Consider the following 24,321-nt stretch of genomic DNA (forward strand, 5'->3'; position numbering starts at 1 on the left):
GGGATCACACAGGAGTATATTCTGGAAGGAATGCCAAAGCTCTGGCTAGAAAACCCCTAAATAAAGGGAGTGCCCCCCACCCCCAGTGCATCTCAGAAGCAAGCAACATAGGGAGAACAGAGCAGACAAAGGGTTGGGGGTTGGTATATTTTTCTGTAATTTTTTAATTAAAATTAAAAAAAAAAACCAATAGTAAATGTCATGTATTATTCTTGACAGACTTTGTCTCCAAATGACAGCAAACAGTCATGGGACAATAGTGTCCTTCCTCCTCTGACACCCATTTCCTTGTACAGTGAGGAAACTGGTCTTCTAGTGTGAATCAAGAACCAACAGAGATGAGACCCAGAATTTGACAGAAAGAGGCCCAGCAGTGGTGGCGCGCGCCTTTAATCCCAGCACTTGGGAGTTCAAGGCCAGCCTGGTCTACAGAGTGAGTTCTAGGACAGCCAGGGCTATACAGAGAAACCCTGTCTCGAAAAAAAAAAAGAAAGAAAGAAAGAAAGAAAGAAAGAAAGAAGGAAAGACAGAGAGAAAAAGAAAGAAAGTGTAAGTGATAAGAGGCTATTTATTCTCTCTTGAGAAAGCCACATCTACTCCAGGGCATGCATTACTATCCTCCCCTAATAATTGGAGTTGCCAATTATTAGTTATCAATTTTATAAAAGTCTGTGATGATACCGGCAGATGCACTTGAAAGTAACATTTAAAGAAACACTTTAAAATTAAATGGAAACAATTACCTGTTCAGCCAGGAGGGAAGCCAAGCTTGAATAGGCATCAGCAAAATCTGGACCATATTTAACGGATTCCTTCAGCAGCACGATGGCTTCTTCTACTTTCTCCTGGGACCTGCAGATGACAGGGGAAGAAGGACACCTTTCATGAGCACTTGCTGGAACCCTCTGCTTACACTCTGACATTTCATTTCTTTTAGCAAAGATTAGGTGGTTTATCCTGGATTTTACTGTGTCCATGTCTACATGTTATACCAGTTGTGCTGAGGCCTAATAGTCTCTCCTGATGTCTGGATTCTCACTGCAAGACAATGAGGAGATACTGGAGACTAGTCACTGACCTCCTGCCTCTGGCTGCTGTGATGTGAATGTGATGAGCCCCTGCAGGCTCATGTACCTGAAAAAATTTGTTCCCCAGCTGGTGGCAACTGTTACCAGTTATGGAAAGCCATGGACAGTTAGGTCTTGGGGCCTAACTGGATGATGGGAGGGGGTGTGGGTGTAAATTACTGGGGACAGGTCATAAGGTTTTACACACTGGATCTACTTCCTGTCCATTTTTTGCTTGACTGTGGACACAATGCCACCTTTTATAACTGGGAACCCCTTAAATTTCTTGCAAGTATTTCGTCTTACCAAGAAAAGTAGCCAACATACCTGCTATGCACTGTTGGGAAGTTTTACTGATGGGTCTGTAAGCCTGTTAACAAGAAACACTAACCCTCAGGCCAGAACTCTGGGGGACATGACCTGGGCAGCATGGAAGTGGGTACAGTGATGTGTAGATGGCCTGTGCTCATTTCTAATAGCACCACAGGTCAAAATCCATTTAAAAAATGTTTTTATGTTTATAAATGTTTATCTCTGTATGTGTAGCCCATGTACAGGTCCAGAAGAGGGCATGGGATGCCCTGGAGCTGGAGTTAAGGGTGTTATGATCCAATTGGCATAGGTGCTGGGAACTCAGGTCCTCTGAAAGAACAACTAGTATTCTTAATTACTGAGCTTCACAATCTGATTTCTTAGTGATGGCTGCTGGTCCAGGATGAACCTGGCTAAAATGCCCAACTACGGTTTGTATCCAAAGAAGAAAGCATCATATACAGTTTATGAAACTAGAAAACACTGTGGCCAGTGGCTGGAAGGGGAAGTGAATGTGTTGTTATGTTCTCCTACAAACTGTCTCTGCCTCTGTCACTTGGTCTTCTTCAGGACTTGAAGCCTGCGAATCCTGTCCTTAGGTGAAAAGCTCCTCTGCTGTTGGTGCCACAGGGAGACAGTGGATCTCACTGCCTCATTCCTAGGCAGTAATCCCTCTCCTTACTGAAATAACTTCCACAAATACTGACCTTCAATGCCAGAAATTGTAAATGTGGAAAATAAAGTGTAGTATGAAGAACAGAAACCCTGGAACCACAGCCAGCCCATGGCCTCAAGGATCTAGGCCTAACCCTTGTGGGGAACCTTTTCCCATTAGGGACCAAACCAGAGTCTTGTGCAAGTGTTTTCACAATTCCACTCAGTAAAGACTATGAACTGAGCATTCTCATAAATTCTCATGGCATTATGAGTTCAGTCCTTCCTGCAGCCCCATGTGACAGATATTGTGAACAGAAAAGTTCACATGCAGCAGAGTCAAATGGCTCAAGCACACATTGACATCCTCTTGCAAATGTTCCTCCAGTGTAATACAACTCTGTATGCCAGGTCAGCCCTGAAATCCCACGAAGAAACACTCCCACATAAAAACAGTTTAAAATATGACACTAGGATCCTAACACTGAGTGTGTGCTCTATGTAGTCTTGTGTTGGATCCTATTCATTGTTAGTTTTTCTTTATCCTTTTTTAAATCCCATACACCAGTCAAATGGCCTGTACATAGTAAAACTCCAATAAGTGCTAAATTATTATAATTATTATTATTAACTTTTTGTTTGTTTTTTGTTTGTTTTTGTTTGTTTTGTTTTCTGAGACATGGTTTCTCTGTGTAACAGAGCCCTGGCTATCCTGGACTTGATCTGTAGACCAGGCTGGCCTCAAACTCACAGAGATCCAACTGCCTTTGCCTCCTGAGTGCTAGGGTTAAAGGTCTGCAACACCATACCTGGCCTATGCTAAATTATTTTTAAAGCATGTTTTTCATATTTTACTTCTGGATCATTGTGCATGTACTTACATATCCTATGTCAGCCTCCTGAGCTGGGATTCACTCAAGGCTACTTTTTTTTTTTTAAGATTTATTTATTTATTTTATGTGTATGAGTACACTGTAGCCCATCATGTGGCTGCTGGGAATTGAACTCAGGATGGTCCCACTTGATCTGCCCTGCTCGCTCCAGTGTAATTCTTAGCTGTCTTCAGACGCACCAGAAGAGGGCGTCAGATCTCATTATGGGTGGTTGAGTCACCATGTGGTTGCTGGGATCCGAACTCAGGACCTTCAGTAGAGCAGTCAGTGCTCTTACCTGCTGTGCCATCTCGCCAGCCCCCCCATGGCTACTTATTTTAACTCTTGGAAGTCTACCCTTATCTGTAAGAGCTTGCTGTTCAGAGTGTGATTTATGTACCTCTGTGAATGTCACCTGGCAGCTCGATGCACAGTAGAACCTCGGGCCCCATCCACACATCCCAGGTGCTCTTTGTTAGAACTGAGACCTCAGCACACCTACATCATGTATTCTCAGGGACAAGGTCATTCATTCCTAACATCAGCCCTCTCTCCTACTCCCTGCAGGTCCAGGATCTGTAAGATATAGTTTGAATGCTTCAGTGCCAGAAGCAGCTTGTTACCTTCACCTAGAAGATAGACTCCTATCATAGACCTGAGAGTAAAAAGTCATGGTTTCAAAAGCCCTTAGAGTTAAGGATTCAGTTTGGTAGATGTGCTAGTTTGAATTAAAATGGTCCTCATAGGGCCGGGCGGTGGTAGGACACAGCTTTAATCCCAGCACTTGGGAGGCAGAGGCAGGTGAATTTCTGAGTTTGAGGCCAGCCTGGTCTACAGAGTGAGTTCCAGGACAGCCAGGGCTACACAGAGAAACCCTGTCTCAAAAAAAAAAAAAAAAAAAAAAATGGTCCTCATAAGCTCATAGGGAGTAGCATTATTTGATGTGTGGCCTTGTTGAAGAAAGTGTGTCACTGAGGGGTGGGCTTTGAGGTTTCAAATGTTTAAGCCAGGCCCAGTGCCTCTCTCTTCCTGCTGTTTGTTGATCCAGATATAGATCTCTCTGTTCCTTCTCTAGCACAATGTCTGCCTGTACACTGCCAAGCTTCCTACCATGATGATAATAGGCTAAGCCTCTGGACCTGTAAGTCAGCATTTTATTTAACCCTAGTAATTTGACCACGGATTTCATGGTTAGAACTCCAAAGAGTCTTCACTAAGTGTAACTTAGAAATGCTACTTAAATCCAAGGGAAGATATAGACTTACAAAATTAAGGTGGAAAATTAGTCCTTACAGGACATTATTTAGCTGAAAATTCTTCAAAATCAGCAGATGGGGGAAAAACCCACAATAATTCTATAATAATGGGTTAGTGCCTTTCATTTGTAATAACTCATGTCAATTAGAATGGAAACTTAGACCTTTCCTAAGTGAACAAAGAGAGATTAACTACCACTTAACACAGCCTGTGAATGTATTTCTTGAGGACTCCATAAATGTCCATCTGAGTGATACAGTGGAAATAGAGCCATCAAGGCTTCTCCCAGGGAATTCTGGGAAAGAGGGATCCTGGAAGGTTTCTTTTTCTTCAAGAGGTTTAGTGAGACACTAAACACTAGGATCCTAACACTCAAGAGTGTGCTCTGTGACTTTTACTAAATGTCAACCTCCACTGTGAGTGGACTTTGGATCTTTGTGGTGGCTTGAATAAGAATGGCCCTCATATGCTTACAGATTGGAATGCTTGGTCACCAGGGAATGGCACTATTAGGAGGTGTGACCTTGTTGGAGGAAGTATGTCATTGGGAGTAAGCTTTGAGGTTTCAGATGCTTAAGCCAGGCCCAGTGTCTCTTCCTGCTGCCTGCTGATATAGAGAGTTCTCAGCTACCTCTCCAGTACCTTGTCTGCCTACATACCACCAGGTTCCCCACTATGATGATGATGATGGTCTAAATCTCTGAAATTGTAAACCAGCCCCAATTAAGTGCTTTTTCTTTCTTTCTTTCTTTCTTTCTTTCTTTCTTTCTTTTTTTTTTTCAAGACAGGGTTTCTCTGTGTAGCCCTGGCTGACCTGGAACTCACTTTGTAGACCAGGCTGGCCTCGAACTCAGAAATCCACCTGCCTCTGCCTCCCAAGTGCTGGGATTAAAGGCATGTGCCACCACTGCCCGGTGTAAGTGCTTTTTCTTATAAGAGCTGCTGCTAAACTGGGTGATGGTGGTGCATCTTTTTAATCCCAGCACCTGGGAGGCAGAGACAAATGGATCTCTGTGAGTTTGAGGCTAGCTTGATCTACAGAGTGAGTTCCAGAACAGCCAGGGCTACACAGAGAAACCTTGTCTCAAAAGAAAGATAAAGAAAGAAACAAAGAGTTATTGTGGTCATAGTGCCTCTTCACAGCAAGAGACACCACCTATGATAATCTTACTAATCATTTGTTTTTTTTTTTATTTAATCCCACTCCAATGACCTGCATATAGTAAAAAAAAAAAAAAACAAAAAAACAAAAAAACAAAACAAAAAAAAACCTACCCTAGTGTTGGATGGAATAGGAGGAATGACAATGAAACCCTGCCACTGTAAAGCCATCTTTCTCTACTGGAGTGCCCTGGACCAGGAGTCACACTGCAGAGACAGCTTTCTCTACTGGTACCCCCTCAGCCACGAGTCACATGCATATTACTCGGCATCATGTAAGCTTCAATCATAAATGCAAAGCTTTTACAATTTGCAGCAGGATTCAACTCTCTTAAATTACCCCTGGCCCCCCAGAATGTGTTCCTAAGACCAATAATTTCCTCAGATTTCATAAGAAAAATACCAAGTAGAAATTAGATCTTGCTCAGAATGTGAAGATCTTGCAGCTCCGCACCTGTGTTTTCACAGGGAACTTCACCAGGGCTGTGCTTCCCCCTTGTCAAGGAAAAGCATGCCCAGAGGCTCACTTTCCTGGCTCCATCTCAATGACAGGTATTTAGCAAAGGCATTAAGGATTTGCCATGCTTCCTTTCAGTAATTAGAGACATGTTAAGTTTGTTAATTTACAAAACTTTCTGGATTCCTGTCTGCTGTTCCACATTCATCTCAACAGAAGCAGCTGCTTGCTTTAAGAAAGAATTGACACAAGGAATGAATTTGGAAATGTCAGTAGCAGATACAAAGCTGGTAACTTGTAAGCTGCACTAGAGTTCCTCAAGAGTAGGTGGCCATTAACACAGAGATCCATAACTGGTCAGTTTATAGTGAATAAGATACTTCGGAGTACTCAACCATAAACGTATGTCTGTATCACACTTTGCCCTCAACACTCAGGGCTCTGTATTGAAGGAGTAAAAAGACTGTAAGAGCCAGAGGTGGTAGATGATAATGAGAGAGTATTTCCCAAACACAACAGGATAGGTGCATCAATGAACTCATGGTGATTATGTTAGTATTCACAAGACCATGCAAGTTCAAGCCAGACAGAATCCCAGCACAGAGGTAGGGAAGTGGGCACAAAATATCTTGAGCAGAAAAGAAAGAAAGAAGAGAAAAAAGAGAAAGAAGAGAAAAGAAAAAAGAAAAGAAAAAGGGAAAGGAACTCCATCCAGCCTGCTCATGGAGTAAAGGGTAGGCAGCAGGCACTCCTTGGTATGGAGTGGAGGGTGGGCAGCAGGAGCTCCTCTGCATCACTGAGCTTCTGTTACTATATCAAAAATGAGGTTTCCCACAAATGAAGACTTTGATTTCTACTTTTATGGCAGGAGATAGCACCACCTCTTCTGAAGAACTGGTATGCAAAATCCAAGCTACAACTACTGCAGAAGATGGTCTTTGTAAGTACGGGCTTTCTAGGAGGTCTGCCTCCCTAACCAGGTGGGAAGAACTGCTGAGTGATTGTGGCTAATGCAGTGGACAAAGAGCCTACTACATAAACACAAGGATCTGAGCATGACCCCTAGCAGGTAAGTGTGATATTAAATTTGTATTCCCAGCACTCAGCAGATGGAGACAGATGGATCTGGGCCTCTGGGACTCACTGGCCAGCTAGCCTAGCCTAGCCTACACAACAAGTACCAGGGCAAAGAGAGGTTCTATCTCAAAAAACAGAGTAGATAACACATGAGATTGACCTCTGCCCTTCACACTCATGCACATGTGTCCCCACATACATACATGCACCAGATACAGACTACACTCACAGCACACACAGAGATGTTCATTATAGCTAAAATTCAATGACAAGATCACAGTTGCACCCCCCCCCACTGACCCACCCTGCCAGATAGAAAGTGAGGCATTGATGGTGGAAAGTCGCCAAGTGTTCATCCACAGGGCAGCAGACATGGTGAAGGCTGAGATCAGCCACATAAGGGCTGACACAGAGCACAGCTCCAGAAGCTCTGGTCCCAGATCTCTCTCCACATGTGTGGGGTAGATCATCACCCTGGGAGTTCACTGCATTGCACCTGGGTAACAGAACACCTGCCTCCTGAGGCTCAGGACATACAGAGCCAGTTCTTGGCTACAGATGTGTAAAGGTAGTGGTAAGATCAAGATCAAAACTAGTCCCAAGTAGCATGACTTCAAAGCACATGTACATGCTAAGCCCTCTAGGAACTTCAAGAGGGCAGGAACATGGCTCTACCACTGAGATCTGGAGGAGAAGGTAACAAGGAATTGTTATCCACAGATGGGTGCTTGAGTGATTGTGGCTAATGCAGTGGACAAAGAGCCTACTACATAAACATAAATGGCTACTGTGCTGGGTTTCTGCTGCTCACTGGACTAGGTACTGTTTCTGTCCATCTCAGCTTTAGCTGCTGAGCGACTTGGGTCAGATGTGGTTCCAACCCTGACCATATAGTATCTCAGCAAAGGTGGATGCTGCAGCAGATAGTTCTGTAGATGAAGAGAAAGGGACTTTCAAATTCTCTCTTCATACTTCGGTTAGGAGACTAGAAGCCCATGTTGTAGGTAAGCCACAGGCCCTTATATAGGACCTGCTGGCCGTCTTCTACTTAAGTGAAGAGATCTGAACCTCCTAGCAACTGACTGTCATCTTAAGCTGTTTAACTAATGGCACAGTTACTGTATGGCTGCTGTCTTTCATTCCTTATTAATTTGAGGCCAAGATACCAAGTTTCAGACTGGACATGAGATACTATGTTTCTATGTTATATAGTAACAGCTAATAACTACTTCACCTTTATTGGATGTTGGTTCCAATATTAAGTTTTTATATGCATTGTATTTAGTACTTAAGAAAAGTGCAATTTCACCGGGTGGTAGTGGCCCATGCCTTTAATCCCAGCACTTGGGAGGCAGAGGCAGGTGGATTTTCTGAGTTCAAGGCCAGCCTGGTCTACAGAGTAAGTTCCAGGACAGCCAGAGCTACACAGAGAAACCCTGTCTCGAAAAACCAAAAATGAATAAAAGAAAAGTGCAATTTCTAGAATTATTTCTACTTTCTACACAAGCAGTTAGAGTCACAATAAGCTAAAGCTGATGTACTGCAGATACATGTTAACCAGAGATCAGCACATGGTAGTAGCATCTACCTGTCCTAAGAAAGGACATGGCCCGATGTCACAGAAAACACTGAATGTCAAGGCTCTCTCTGCGGTTCATTGGCATGCGATCCTGTTCTAGTCAATTCTGTCTGGACAAGAGAGTTATGGGGTTGGTACCCCTATTGCTTCTGGTAGACAATAAGAAAGGAGTAATCTTTCCTGTCACCTGGAGGAAGGTAACAGGAAGGGTGAGGGCAGAGAGCCAATGTTCTACCCAGCAGTCAGGCTGGGGAGACTGGACTCTGTGGAAAGCAGAAGAGGAGGGAAGCTGGAAGAACTGACAATGAGGTCCTTAGAAGAGGAGGAGTCCTTAAGCCAAGCCTTCCCTCCCCAAGTGTTGCCTGCAGGCCATAGATAGGCATAAGAACACAGCACACACACATGGCCCTCTTTCTGACCTTCTTGCTTCTTTTTCTAGTGTACAAAGAACATTTTTTTTTAACCTGAAAGCTTTTGATTACTGCCTCCTTCCAACAACCTGAATACCAAATTGAGCTTTTGTGCCAAAGCAAAACCCTGCTGGACTGACTCAGGATAAAGGCTGAAGTGTTGGTACCCTAAAATACAACTGTGTCCACAAAACAAGTTCCCAGAGACATGCTATGCGTCCGCCAGACTTTAACTGGACCACTCCTTCCTTAAGCCATGTCACTCTGGGTCGGTACTATGGAGCTTAGGGCAGCTCAGCTGCAAAGGCACAGAGAGAATGAAGGCTCTTGAAAACTCTTGGACTTGGCAAGGCAGTCTGGCCTGTTGCATTATCTTCTGCTGGAAATATCTGTGTGGGGGAAAGTGGATGACAATCTTTTCAGAGAATGTAAACAAAGCCAGGCTCCTTTAAGACTACTTCCTGTGGGACTCTGCCCTGGCCTGCACTGTGATTATCACAGCCAGAGAACTCTAGTAAGGACTTAAGACGCAGGAATTATGGTGTGAGCAGAGTTGTGGGGGTAATGCTCACACAAGTCCTGTAAGTCTGCTGTGTGTCTTTTGTTTGTTAGTCATGGGGTCACAGCCACATTCTCATTTCCCAGATAAAGCTGTTGGATAGTCACTGACTGAGAGGAGGACAGTACACATGGGATACTTTCAACGAACTGTTTCAACTTTAAGCCTCGCTAAGGGCCTCAGGCAATGCAGTCTGGCAGTTTGGCACACACTGACAACTGGACAGCATCAGCTGGGTTTGGGTTTACAGAGGACAGAAGACGGAATAGTAAGGAACAAAGACCCTGAATGCTAAGACATTTGGACTTGGTGCCAATACAATGAACATAGGCACTCTTGAGTCCATAGAAAGGAAGGAGGTGGGAGGAGTAGGTGTTAAATAAAGGGACAAAATAATGTCACGTGATATTTAACAGGAGTCTAACAAGAGTGTGAACAGGCCATCAGTAAGGTGGTATAAGGGGAGAACTGTGCTCATCACAGAAGATCTGATGACAGAAAGGTCTTGAAAGGAAACCACTACAGAGAAGAGACACAAGGTGACAGTTCATAATCACAGCCCTTCCAAAGCTCAGCAGGAGTGAAGAGAATGGGAGAAAGGTGAGCAGAGGTAAGAGACCAAATGTCAGAGGTCAGAATCCAGGAACTATAGAAGACAAAGTCTGCACACTTAAAAAGTTAGTGGCACAGCCATGTTGTAAAGTACCCAAGCACAGTGGAGATGGACAGCCTTGGAGAGAAGGATGGTTGCTGACATAAATACTTAAGTTTGTAGGGCTGGGGAAGCTACGGAATTGTGGGGAGCAGGCCTAGAGCAAGAATGGGGTCACAGCATGTCCAAACCCCAGAAATCTCATCCTGAGACAGGCCAAGAGTAGGACTCCTCCCTCCATGTCCTGGGCCTGCATGTCCTTGGCCTGCACGTAGAATAGTGCCCCACCTTTGCCCCACCAGAGGAAGTCACGTAGATGGTGACCAGGTTAAGTTTTCTTTTCCCATATAAGGTCATATCCAGCAGCACCTGGAATTCTTCCTTATGCAAATGAGGCATTCCCAGTACCCTGGCCTAGGCCAATGATGTGCACTAACCCCAAAGCCCCTACTCATCCTCCAAAGGTTTAAATAGCCTTTGTTCCCCCCAATAAAATGAGCTGCTCAATGAAGCTCCCTCCCCAGAAATCTGTCTCTCATCCAGCTCACTTGCTATCTGCCTTCTCCATCACCCCTGGCCAGTCTGCCTTGCTTTCTTTCCCTCTCAGGCCACTGGTCTGATTGAAGGCATCATGTCATTAAGGGAGGGGGAACAGAGTGGGAATGACAAAGTTCACTACTAATGACTGTGGAGGAGTGAAAAGTGCTGCCTTGTGCTCCAGTTGGGGTTGGTGTTAGAAGAGTGTAGAGAATACTACAAAAGGCAGAAATGAAGATGCAGACGACATCGTGAGATGCTGAGCTGGGCTTTGGAAACTGGAGAAGATCTACAGAGATGTAGGCATGAAATAGTCTGAGTTGAGGCAAGATGTAGGACTAGAAGCAGGTAAAGCTAGAAGTCACTACAAATAGGTCACTGTGAGGGTGAGTGTAGGATGTCAGACACTTCTACTAAGAGGTAGAAGCAGAACACAGCTAATGTGCTCACATGGTGCATGGTGGCAAGGGCCAGGGAAAGTGCAGTTAGCCACTAAAATTAGCATTTTGTGCTGAAGTTAAAAAGTGAAGGTTTGTGACTGTAATCCTAGTACTCAGGAGGCAAAGGCAGGTAGATGTCTGAGTTCAAAGTCTACAAAGCAAGTCCAGGACAGCCAGTGCTCTGTTATATATCGAGCCCCTGTCTCAAAAAACCAAAAACTGGAAAACAGCTGAGAAGTAGTGGTCTATGGTCTTGTGCACACAGGCATCCTTTCCTTAAGATAAGTGTGTATAGCTGATGATGGTGCTGGGAGGAAGTGTGCCCCAAACATTTAAGCTTATTACAGAGTCCCCTCACTGTTTAGTCTTCCTGAAGGATCTGACTAAAGAAGCAAGCACACACAACTGTTCAGATCTCCACACGGTTCACTGGGCACTCTTGTACGTGCTGTGGTGTTTTTGCCATCAGATCCATGGAAACACATTAGACCCCTCCATCATCTGACTTGAACAGAAGGTTGCTGTAGCAGTGGGCAGACGTATGAAATGAGTCCTTGCATTTCTTCCTTTTTCATTTTAGTAACAAATGCCAGCATCTATTTTAGTTATGCATTCATGTAAATGCTTCCTCATCTCCTGATTTTAAACACTCTGTTGTGTCCTCTTGACACACTGGGGACTTCTGCAATCTTTGCCCATGATATCCTATTTGAATCTTCAATGTTTTATGCTAAAAAATATAAAGCACTGTAAAATATTAGTCACACACTAAAATAATAATTTAGACATCTTATGGTTTAATTAAAGATATGACTAAAGTTCACTTTTATATGCTTTAAAATATGACTTCCTGACATTGCATACACAGTTCTGAAGCTGTTTCTACCAGGCAGCTGATGACCACTTGACAGCTGACTGGCACTTTCCACCTGGGCCACTAGGAGGCAGTGGTCAAGTCTGCTGAGTTAAAAGTATGAATTTCACGCTACACTACAGAAAGAGGCATAACTTTATAAAGCAAACTGCAATACCTCAAAAGCTGGCTCAAGAGAGAACCAGGGCAGGGATGCTGATAACCGTAGACCCTTTGCTTTGTCCCACATTGCAACATTCTTACCCTTTTCTTGATTTCTACTCATTGCTACTGGCCCAGAAGCCCACTAGTGGAGGCAGGGGTGAGCTCAGCTCCATCTAAATGCAGATTGGTCCTGCAGTGTGCTGTATCACCTTCCTCTGTCATTTAGCAATGCAACCTCTGGATAATGAAAATAAACAGAACTGTTTCCTTCAGAAAGGCTATTAGGAAGTCTATACAAGGCCAAGGTAAGCTCTTACACAGCTTGCTATTATGTTATCTAGGGATCTGGGGAGCTATTTAAGAAAATAAAAAACAGGAAAGGAAAGTAAACAAGACATGGGGTCAAAGAGCAGAGTTCAATCCTGGGTTGAAAATAAGCCTAGGTCAGGGTCACAGGGCTCATTGCAGGAACCTTGGTTTCCTGAACTGTAAAATGAGATGAAGATGGTAACACATGTCAGCACAGGTTGTTTTAAGAATTATGTAGTGCAGCTATATACAGGCATATATACATTACAATGTACTGTGTGTATAACTTACTTGTCAGTTACAAAGTTAGCTACTAACATGATTTCATCCACTGGATTCTGAGACTTACACTGAGACAACATGACTGCTTCTCCCTCTGCACGAGTCTTAGGATCCCATTCCCTCTTCCCTGTTCACATCACAAAAAGCACCATTAAAAATGAAAGGCCCCAGAAGCCAGTGCAGTTTAACACAGATGTAAAGCCAGACTGTTAATTTGGGGAACTGCTGGGAGGGAAGGGAAAGCCTAATGCCAGTGAGTCAGTAGCTTCTCTCACTGCCCAGCAGTCCTTGCCATGCTCTAAGCATACTTTCCTATAAGGAACTCCATGCCATCAGAGGAGGCAGACTGGATTAACATCTATCCTACAGAGGAACTCCATGCCATCAGAGGAGGCAGACTGGATTAACATCTATCCTATAGAGGAACTCCATGCCATCAGAGAAGGCAGACTGGATTAACATCTATCCTATAGGGAACTCCATGCCATCAGAGGAGGCAGACTGGATTAACATCTATCCTACAGAGGAACTCCATGCCATCAGAGAAGGCAGACTGGATTAACATCTATCCTACAGAGGAACTCCATGCCATCAGAGGAGGCGGACTGGATTAACATCTAAGCTTGGTCCTCTGCAGGGAGAAACAGGGCAGAACCCCAGCCCCAGAGATATGCTACACAGTTTGAGCACAGAGCTCTGGACATTATTCCTGACAAGGAGTCTCACTCTGCAGATAGCCATTCAGTTTGACTTCTTAGAAAAGAAATACACATTGAAAAGGTCTCTGAAACCACTTTTATAGAAGCCAGCTCCCTGTAGAGGTTTTCTACCCACTCAGTGATTTGATCCATAAACACTGTAGCGCCATTCAAACCTGAGTCCTCACAACTTCACATGGTACGCACAGAGGTTCTAAAGTGAAGTAAAGGTGCTGCCTGCAGCTAGCTGTCTCGGAAATTAGAACCCACCCTTCTCATACCTTTTGATCTGTTCTTATTTTATCCTTTAAGATTTACTTTTATTCATGTGTAGGTTTATGTGTTTCTGTATGAGTATGTGCATATGTGTGGGGGTGCTTATGGAGTCCAGAAGAGGCATTAGATCCTCTGGAGCTAGAGTTATAGACAGTTATGAGCTGCCCAAAGTGTGTGCTGGGAACTGAGTTCTGGTCTACTCAAGAGCAGTGTTTGCTCTTAACTATTGAGCCATCTTTGCAGCCCCTCCTGAGTTTGTTCTAACTCCAAACAACTGGCTTTGTTTTTAACCTTAATCCAAGCTGAGCATGAATCCTGGTCAGGCCCATCACTTCCTTCAGAGAACACTGTTTTCTTTGAAGTATATTATAGAATGTTAGTCTTGGAAGGGCTGTACCCTATAGAATCCTTCATAAAGACTAGAAGCATTGGGAAGCTATTTGCAGCATCCCCTTCTGTGTAACACAACACATCTTAAGTTTTTTTTGGCTGTATAAACCTTCTTAGTGTCCTGTGCCAGACCATCTAAGGACTGATCTCAGAAAGACACCCTGAGATGTATCACTTTTAACTAACAAGAAATAGAATTAATTGCATTGAGAGTGTACAAACACCTCATCCCTAGGAAGAGGCCTCAGTAGCACAATGAAATAAGGGTTTCTGGAACTCTGCAGGCCACCTGGCCAGTAGAAGCCAGTCTACTTACTTGAGGAGATTCCCCAGATTGAAAAGTGCGCGGTTGTGTTGCGGGTGGAGCTGCAATGCCTTCTGGTAGTACATCTTAGCTTCTGTCATGTCCTTCGTCAATGTCCCAAGGTTGTTCAGAGCACTTGCATGGCGTGGGTACAGCCTGGAAAATCGAAGTGTTAAACTCAGACTTAACACTGAGCACTTTAAGCATGCCATATCCTGAATGAACCCTGAAGCCTTCCTTGTAACGGAGTGACTGTGCTATGTCTTAAGGGCCAAGGGCTTTTGCAGCTGAAGGCATCTAAGTAAAAACAACAGAAGGCAAAAACCTTTAAACTCAGGTATAAGGAAATAAACCCTGTTACTGCAAGAGTAAATAATACAAAAATCTACAAAAGTAAATACGTTTTAGTCCTTGAGAGGCTGCCAAGGGATCTTCCTTGCCCTGGTGGGAACTATCTGTTGAGGTCTGACAGACCACTAGTTCCTGTTCAGTGTTTACAGCTGGCGTGGGGTCCCCTCAAGGAGGGATCTTTTCAAATCTCTTTGGATCAGAACCTAAGTAAGACTGTCTCAACTGAGAAAAGGATGGAAGTCACATGATATATCCCCATAAAAGAACACCTGATCTTGGCCCTTTCCCCCATTTTCTGTCACGTCCACTTTAGCTTATACACAGTTCTTAGAATCTGGAGAATAGTTCAGACACAAAATTTAACATGCAATGAAGTAAAAGCCAACCTTCCTAAAATTCAAAGGAAATAAAAAGTAGGGTGGAGTATGTTTCAGCAAACTAAATTACCCAGACTAAGGGGGCAGGGGTCAATTCGGTCTTTCATTCATTATGGTAAAACTGACATGCAGTCAGCCCTTTCTGACTGTTCTGGAGTGGACAGACTAACAGGCCATTGTCACATGCTGGTAGGGCAGCCCTTCAACGCAAAACAGCCAAGACAATGCTCACCCCAACGTGTGCTAATGCAAACGGCATTTTGCATTTTGAAGCATTTTCTCATAGGTCAACTCATTTAAAATTCCTTATGTAGTTTTTACCACTGGGGAAAGGGAGCCTGAGGAAAATGAACTAAAGCAGTTGGATCCGTCTCCCTCTCCTGAGGAAAATGAACTAAAACAGTGGATCCGTCTCCCTCTCCCTCCTCCCTTTTTCCTTTCTCTCTCTCTTTCTTACACACACACTCACATACTCCCTCACTCACACACATGAAACAATTGCCCTCTTAGGTGTTAAAAGGCAAATTACTCCTGTTGATCCATTTGTTTTTCCAAATAATGTATGAGTCATGCAACCCTCAGCAAATAAGTGAATTGTTATGAATTGGAACCTCTATTTAGAATATTTTTATTATTTTCCCTAAGCAATTCATTTAAATTATGATCTAATATGAATGAGTTCTCAGAGGGTGAAATGAAATCAATGCAATGTATAAAAATGTTGGCTACAGAGATACTTATTCACTCCAAAAATGTTGACTACTGCCTTAACATGATTACTATCAGGTCCAAAAGAAACTCCATACAAATGGCTCTCTGTGGTGGTATTAGCATACCAAAGTGCATGGGCTTCCCTCCCCTAGCTTCTCACTTCCTTATCACCCTGCTATTTTAACTATGTGCTCTTTTGGACCCTCTTCCTTGGTCTCCTTTGCCCTCATTCTCTTTGTTTACCTCTTTTGCTCCCTACCCTTCCTCACGCCCAAGTCCAATCTGCCACCTATGTTCTATCCACTACTTCCTTTCCCTGTTCTGGACTCTTTTGGATGGCTCTGGCTGTATATTCTTCCTCATATCTACAATAAAAACCTTCCCCTCAACCATGTTTTGGAGCAATCATGTCCTCAGTTAGTGTTAGAGAAACACACTTTGTATGGGAATGAGCTAAAATCAATAACTCTCAGTAGCCTATATGACATGAATTCCCGATTTATGAGTTACTATTAGTAAGGTTTGAGTGGATATGTATGCATACATGTACATGTGTGCATGTATCTATGCAGGGGAGGTTGCTTGGTGTCTTGCTCTATCACTTTCTGTCTTACTTCTCTGAGACAGGTCTTTCCCCAAATCTGGAACTAGGCTGACAGCCAGTGAGCCCCACTGATCTACTCTCCACCTGCACAGTGCTAGGGTTAGAGGCATAAGCAGTCACACTTGGCTCTTTATGTTGAGTGCTGAACTCAGGTTATCATGCTTGTTCATTAAGGGCTTTTACTCACTGGTGCCATCTCTTCAGCCCCTGTCTGTAAAGGCTTACAGATACAGCTATTTTGGACTAAAGTTTGGGCTTGTATTTTGTTTCACTGATGTATTTGAAAATTTTAAAGTTAAGAATGTTATAAGACTTTAACCTTTCAGTACCTTACCAGTAGTTTTATTGTTCAAATAACTTCAATTCATGTGCTATAGTTTGCTACACTCTTCCAGGTACATACCAGACCAAGTGTCTAATTTTCATGCCACAAATTAATTTATTTGAAGTTAAATACCCAAAGTTTGGGTGTTTATTTTCTATTTCTTGTTGAAAAAAATATAAAAATGTGACTAGGAAAAAATATACCTCTATGATTGAAGCTGAGTTTCACTGGACTGGAGTAGCACAAAATATGCGTCATTTCAGAAGTCAATAGACTGTTAATTTTGCATATTTTAAGTGATTGGTTTCTTTTATGCCATAAGTTCAATTATTCTGTCAGTGACTGGCCCTGAGAGAGACTGCTAGTCTCCCTGGTCAGTTTCTTTGATTGGCTGAAGTGATTCATGGCACCCAGCAACCCGCTCTGCTGCTTCACCTTTGGCACTAGGTTCCTGATCCCTTGAAGATAGCCTAAGAGGCTATGTATGACCTCTTACCTCTTTCTCCTCGGTGACTTCAGTGCAGCTGTGGATGGATTCCACCCAGGGGCTTGGCTAAGGCTCTGCAGAATGCAAACATTTCCCCAAGCCCTCAGGAAGTGAGTCACTTGCAAATGGTTGCACTGTTCTGATTCCAGAGGGTTCGGAATCTAAGGACTAATACGGCTCTAACCCTAACCCTTTTGCAGACATTGATGAACTTTGGAATGAGTGGCAGAGTGGACAGAGAACTGGTCAATGAGAAGAATGCTGAATGAGGGGACAGACGCCAATGGTGTGATGCTGGTATGTGTGCAGTTAGCGGCCTCTTACAGTTTCTATGTGAATGAATGTGCTGATGGGCATAAAACATCACAGCTGTACTTTGAAGGCAGAGGTAGAGCCCAGGATTACATGCCAGGGTGGTGCTCTCCTTCCTCAAATCGAGTTTTTCAACATCAGGAATGTCACTCTCAAACTGGGAAGATAGTTGAAGATAGTAGAAGAAGTCTCTGTTATGCAAGCTTACCAGTCTGGATTGGAATTTCCCAATACTCATGTAAAAATATGGTTGTACATGTCTGTAAACTTGGTGTTTGGGGAGCAGAAACAGGTGAATTCCTCAGGCTAACTGGCTGCTTGTTGATACAATTGGTGAGCTCTAGGTTCAGTGAGAAACTGTCTCAAAAAACAAGGTGAAGGGCAATGGAGAAGGACACCTGAATTTAACTTCTGACCTCCACATTCATGCACAGGTGAATGCACATTTAAGCACGTGTGCTCATATGTGCACACGCACACACACACACACACACACACACACACACACACACACACACAGTTCACCCTCTTCATTGCCTCCAGGGGCCTTTAAATTGCTCCTACCAGTCATAATAACATCTATTCTTTCTTCATCATGAGCCCCGTACAAACACTTAAGCCACCTCCTATCCACCTGTTCTTTCTGTACTGTGCTTCCTCAGATACGAAGGCCAAGGAACCATTTCCATTTTCAGAATGTAGAGATAGTGCCAATTCTTCACAGTAGGGATAATTGATCTTTACAGGCCCAATATCATTTCCCAAAGCTTTTCTAGCTTACTCCACATCAAATGTGATTCTAACACAATTTTAATGCCATGTCCAAAGATAGAAGGTCACTCAAAGTGCTGCCTGTGTGCCTTCTGGGTGACAGGTTCATGTGCTCCTGGGACTTTGATGTGATAACATTTCTTAGCATGAACACATACTGTCTGGTGAATTAACTTAGAGACAACAGTAAGCAGGAAGGTATGTTTGTGTTCTTAATAACAACTTTCAGCTTAGGAGAGCACAGGGTGTTGTAGTGGTTTGAATATGCTAGGCCAAGAGAGAGAGTGGCAGTATTAGCAGGCATGGCCTCATTAGAGAAAGTGTGTCACTGTAGGGGTGGGCTCTGAGACTCTCATAGCTGCCTGGAAGCCAGTCTTCTGTTGGCCTTCAGAACAAGATGTAGAACTCTCAGCTCCTCCAGTACCATGCTTGCCTGGACCCCACTATGCTCCCTGCCATAATGATAATGGACTGAACCTCTAAACCTGTAAGCCAGCCCCAATTAAATGTTGTCCTTTACAAGTTGCCTTGGTTATGGTGTCTGTTCACAGCAGTAAAACCCTAAGAAAGGTGAGAAGGGCACATATTCTGAATGTCTATCTTGACCCCTGGGGATTATTAATGACATACAACTTGAAGTAGGTAGGCTGTGGAATATCTAGCAGTACCCAGATCAGTCCTGTACTAGGATGAGCTATTCTGCCCTTATTGCTCACAGCTCTCTGAGGAGTACCACTCACCATGGTGGTCCTGTTGTTAAGTGTCCTGTGACTGAGTACTAGACAGTGCCATCATGCAGGCCTTCTCTCCACAAGTATTTACTAAGCACCTACAGTTGGCTACACCCTCTGCCAATGGTCCCTTGCTGCCAGGCAGTAAGAGACAGACAGCAAAAGAGGAAACAGTGAGTTTAGGGGAGCAGGGAGAATATATATGATTGGGCCACCTTGTTCCTCATGTATTCCACAGTGAAGATTTCAAAGGAGGGACAGTGCTGGTGGGGACTGGAGTCTGATGATGGAGAAAAGGGGAGAGAAAAGAAGGTGTTGTGAAGGCTAATATTATGTTCTAAGTTTTAATCACTTTGCTTAAGAGATCTATAAAACAGAAATGCCTCTAACCTGTAAACCCCACTTGCCCAAGCACAGATAATTTCCTGGAATGCTGAGGGTTGCTGAGGTACGATAACAAGCAAGCCACGTGTTTCAACTTCCATAAACAAGGTTGGTTGCCCCAACTGCACAGTATGTGCTTGATCATTCATACATAGGCACACATGCAGGAGGTCCAGGCTCAATGAGTAAGTTGGACCTTGTCTAAGTTATACCATACTTTCCTATGGTGAGACACCATGGCCAAGTCAAATTATAGAAGAGGAATTTATTTGGAGCTTACAGTTTCAAAGAGTTAGAGTACATGTCCATCATAACAGTGAGTTATGTCTCTAAGTTAATTCACCAGACAGTATGTGTTCATGCTAAGAAATGCTATCACAACAAAGTTCCAGGAGCACATGAACCTGTCACTCAGAAGGCACACAGGCAACACTTTGACTGACCTTCTAACTTTGGGCTCACATCTTGAAACACAGCTAGGAGAGAGGGAGGGAGGAAAGGAAAGAAAGGGAGAGGGAGAAGAAAGGGGAGAGGTAGAGGGAAGGATAGAGGTAGAGAGAAGGGTAGAGATAGAAGAAATAGAGGGAAAGGGAGGGGGAGAGGGAGATTGACTCTGAATGGTCAAAGTCCACCCACAGTGACACACCACCTCCAACAAGAATGTATCTCCTAATTCTTTCCAAACAGTTCCACCAACTGGGGAACAAATACTCAAATGTTTGAGATTATGTAGCACATTCTCATTCAAACAACCACAGACATCAATTAAGAAAGATTCTAACCATCACTCTTAGGCTTCCACACCTGTACACACATGGAGGAATTGGCTCATTGGCTTCTGGAAGCAGCAGGAACAGCTAACTTTAAGTCCTGAAGCAGTCTGCTGTGGACTTCACTCTCCTTCAGGGATGACAGTCCTTGTGGGAAGCTTCAACCCAGTGAGTGAGGTTCACTGGCACTATGTAGTCATCCACCTGACTCAGGAGCTCTGAATTTAAGCTTGAATCTTATTTGAAAGAATTCACCTCACAGAACCATTGAGGGTAAGGTTTGAACAAATATCTGGATACAATGGCCCATCATAATTGGTTACATCATAAGCCTATCTGGTGGCAGGAGAAACAGAGGCCTGAGGTTTATTAGAAACTAAAAGATATCATGACATCAATTGCAGCCTTTTAGCTTTTAAACTATACTTAGATTTTATAAACAGTTTGGGCAATTTAGACAGTTTAGAAATACATATACTTATTTGGGCATTGTAGTTGTAGTGGTCTGAATAAGAATGGCCTCTACAGGCTCATGCATTTGAATACTTAGTGGGATTAGGAAATGTGACCTTGTTAGAGGAGGTGTGGCCTTGTTGGAGGAGGTGTGGCCTTGATGGGGGTAAACACTGCAGTTTCAAAAGCCTATGCCAATGTTTCTCCCTGCATGCCACCATGCTCCCTCTAAGAATGGACCAACCCTTTGAAACTATAAGCAAGCTGCTAATAAAATGCTTTCTTTTATAGGAATTGCCTTGGTCATGGTATCTTTTCATAGTCATAGAACTGTGACTAAAACAGTGGTGAACAACCATAATTTTAGCATTTGGGAGGCTAAGGCAGAAGGATTGTTCCAAGGTCAAAGCCAACCTGGTCTGAGTGACAGGTGGAATAGTAGAGGTGGTGGACCTGGTTAGGATTTGTTTCTGAAGGGCATTTGCTAAGTGATTTGGATATAACTTTAAGCCTGCTACAGGAATAATAATGAGGTAGAAACACTGTCATCATTAACACAGTCAAAACTCTATTCTGATGAAAAGCTATGAAATCTAAGATACTTCAGATCCCACACATTATGGATAAGGGCTTCCTATCCCATAAAAGAAGCAATACTGGGCTATCTCATACCACTTTGTTCCTCCTTCAGTTTGGAGGCACTCACTTTCAGCTTTCAGGGATATGGGTACTACCAAGATCATCTCTCATCTCCACAGAAACCTGGAGTGTAGTGTCTGGCTAGCAAAGGGGTGTTTAGATTGATGTCTACTCAGGATAGCTCTGAGGGATGAGTCCCGCAGTACAAGTCCTCAGGGTCAGTGAGCCTGCTGCAGTTCACTGCATCCCCACGCCCTATCCACCCTGCTCTCCACTTCCTTCCTGTGTTTATGAGAGTGCTCTGGACAGATTTCCTGCATGCAAACCTTTGCCCTGAGTCTAATCCTGGGAATCCTCATATAAGCTAGTCAAATGAAAGTGAGACATGGGGAGAAAAAGAGATAGCATGAAACTTTGCCAAAGATAAATAATGATGATTTCACTTTGAAACTCAGTTGATAAATTGGCCACAATTTCACTAAAATTCAAATTTTTTCTAAATAATGTTAATTCCTTAAACTTTATGAATATGAGAAATATGTATATATGTTTGATATATCCATGTGTGTATGTGACATTTATGTGTGTGTGTGTGTGTAATACGTATATATCTATGTATGTAGATTAAGAATGTAATTTCTTCTTGGTTCATCAACAGGAAGAAACAAAAATAATTTCAAGGGGCTGGCGAGATGGCTCAGCGGGTAAGAGAACTGACTGCTCTCCCAAAGGTCCTGAGTTCAGATCCCAGCAACCACATGGTGGCTCACAACCACTCATAATGAGATCTGACGCCCTCTTCTGGTGTGTCTGAAGACAGCTACAGTGAATTACGCAGGAGCAAGTGGGGCTGGAGTAAGCAGGACGGCAGAGGTCCTGAGTTCAATTCCCAGCAGCCACACACATAATGGCTCACGGCCATCTGTACAGCTATAGTGTACTCATACACATAAAATAAATCTTTAAAAAAAAATAATTTCAAATTCTTCCTTGTGGTAACTGGAAAGTTCCTTAGACCTTCACAGATAAAAATACCATACTAGCCTAAGAAATCATCTCCCTGAGGCTAAACCTAGTTAACAAACAATGTTAAGTTTATAATTCTTTCCAGAGACACAAGACAGACACAAGGTGTCATGATCACAAGAAAGACATTTGAAATGTTCCCTCTGGGAAGACTGTAAAGCTTTTAGAAACACTCCTTGACTCCTGATATTTAATGATCTAACTCCAGCAGCTTATAAACAACATTTTAAAGGAATTACAATGAGCTAGTGCTCACACACTAGAGGCATCAAGAACAGTGGTTGAATGGACACCTTAGGTTTCCTCAGACCTGAATGACAACGATGCTTCTGAAATACTTATTCCTCTATTAGGTCCCACAGATAGTCATCTCAATTTAATGGGATCTCCCTGAAGAATTCCAGTCATCATGTGTAGAAGGAAATACAAAGAACTATGTCAATGGGCTCTGTTCCCCTGCCAAGTCTATTCTATACTCTGAACAAACTGCAATAGATTTTAGTTCAATTCTTTCCCTGCGTTAGACAATCAAATAGTGGGTGGATGTATTATTTCCTTTTCTTGTACCTGTGGTACAATACCTGGCAGAAGCAACTTGGGGAGCTAGGGAGGGAAAGATTTACCTTGAGAAGAGAAGAATGTATCGTGGTAGGGAATAAAGTTACTTACACAGACCTACCCCAAAGGGTAATCCTGGCACTCAGCCAGCTTCCTCCTTCCCCCTTTCCATTCAGCTAAAGACCCAAGCTTGTGGAGTAGTGCCAGTTATATTCAGAGTAGGTCTTCCCTCCTTGGAAACACCCTCACAGACACACCCAGAAGTGTCCCTCATCAACACCCTAGGTGCTTCTTGACCAGTCAATGGAAATTACCTATCACTTTGGACTTTTCTTTTGTATAAGAGAAAAATTTAGTTTGTGGTAGTTTGAATGAAAATGGCCACCACAGGTGCATATATTTTCATGTAAGTCCCTAGTTAGTGGAGTTTTGAGAAAGATTAGGAGGTGTGTCACTGTTACTGGAACAAGCTTTGAGGTTTCAGAACCGCAAGCCATTCTCAGTTTTCTGCCTTGTGTCTGTGGATCAAGATGTGAGCACTTAGCTACTACTTCAGTGCCACGCCCACCTGCCTGCTGCCATGCTCTCTAGCATGATGGTCATGGACTTTCCCTTTGAAACTGCAAACACCCCCAGAACGGTTTCTTCTTTAAGTTGTCTCAGTCACTGTATCTTAGCACAGCAATAGAAAAGTAATTAAGACAACTCCCCATGAGCACACCTCCCTCCCTAAGACAACTCCCCATGAGCACACCTCCCTCCCCAAAGAACCAGGCTACTGCCACTGCTGTTGGTTGCTCACTATAACTGGATTGTAAGAGCCTACTGCTGCAGATACAACTTTGGTTGTAGCTCATGGAGAGACCAAGCTGGAACTGTCCTGAAAACTTCTTCCCTGCAAGTTAGATTTCTAAGTTTCAGAGATGCTATCTAGGCTATTGGGGGAGAAAAAAACTACGAGTGGAATTATGCTGTGGTGAACTCTGCATACAATACTGACTGACTTTTTGGGCAAGGTATGCTCACTGGTGCAATAGTAGCCTAAAGGATATGGGTGTAATCAATCATTTTGGACAGATTTTAAGACCTTTTGCACAGGAAGGAATTCATGCCTGGTACTATAAATCTCATCAAAATATCCACCTGAGTGGTTTTAGAGTAGACATCATATCATCTGACTGCATTACTGGGACTGTGGTGGCTACATTTTACTGTGGGTTTACAAGGGAGCCATTTTTGTAAAAAGGATTGTCTGGGTGGTAGAAGGTTGTAGGCCCTCTATCCAGATAGAATCCTGCACATTGTCAGGGATGACACCTCTAAGTGATGAAGGTTCCATGGAACCTCCTCTGATAGAGACTTATATCTTCCTTCTTTCCTTCCTTCCTATCTCTCTGTCTCTCCCTTCTTTCCTCACACCATTCTTTCTTTCCTTGAGGATGGGAATGAGAGTTAAAGCAATCCTTTACCATGTAGCCCTGGCAGGCCTACAACTCACTATGAAGACCAGT

At 43.3% G+C, this 24,321-nt stretch overlaps 1 protein-coding gene across 2 annotated transcripts in view; it reads right to left on the minus strand.

Moving 5' to 3' along the window:
* The window catches only part of Tmtc1 (transmembrane O-mannosyltransferase targeting cadherins 1), a 208,883-nt gene that overhangs the window by 23,313 nt on the left and 161,249 nt on the right, over nt 1-24,321 (minus strand). For both annotated transcript variants that reach the window (XM_031383952.1, XM_031383953.1), the window contains exons 12-13: nt 14,324-14,467; nt 744-852 (exon numbers count right to left, since the gene is read on the minus strand). In XM_031383952.1, coding sequence (XP_031239812.1) covers nt 744-852; nt 14,324-14,467 — 253 coding nt within the window. The remainder of the gene's footprint in view (nt 1-743; nt 853-14,323; nt 14,468-24,321) is intronic.

Source organism: Mastomys coucha, unplaced genomic scaffold, assembly GCF_008632895.1.
Source record: "Mastomys coucha isolate ucsf_1 unplaced genomic scaffold, UCSF_Mcou_1 pScaffold20, whole genome shotgun sequence".
Classification (NCBI taxonomy): Eukaryota; Metazoa; Chordata; class Mammalia; order Rodentia; family Muridae; genus Mastomys; species Mastomys coucha.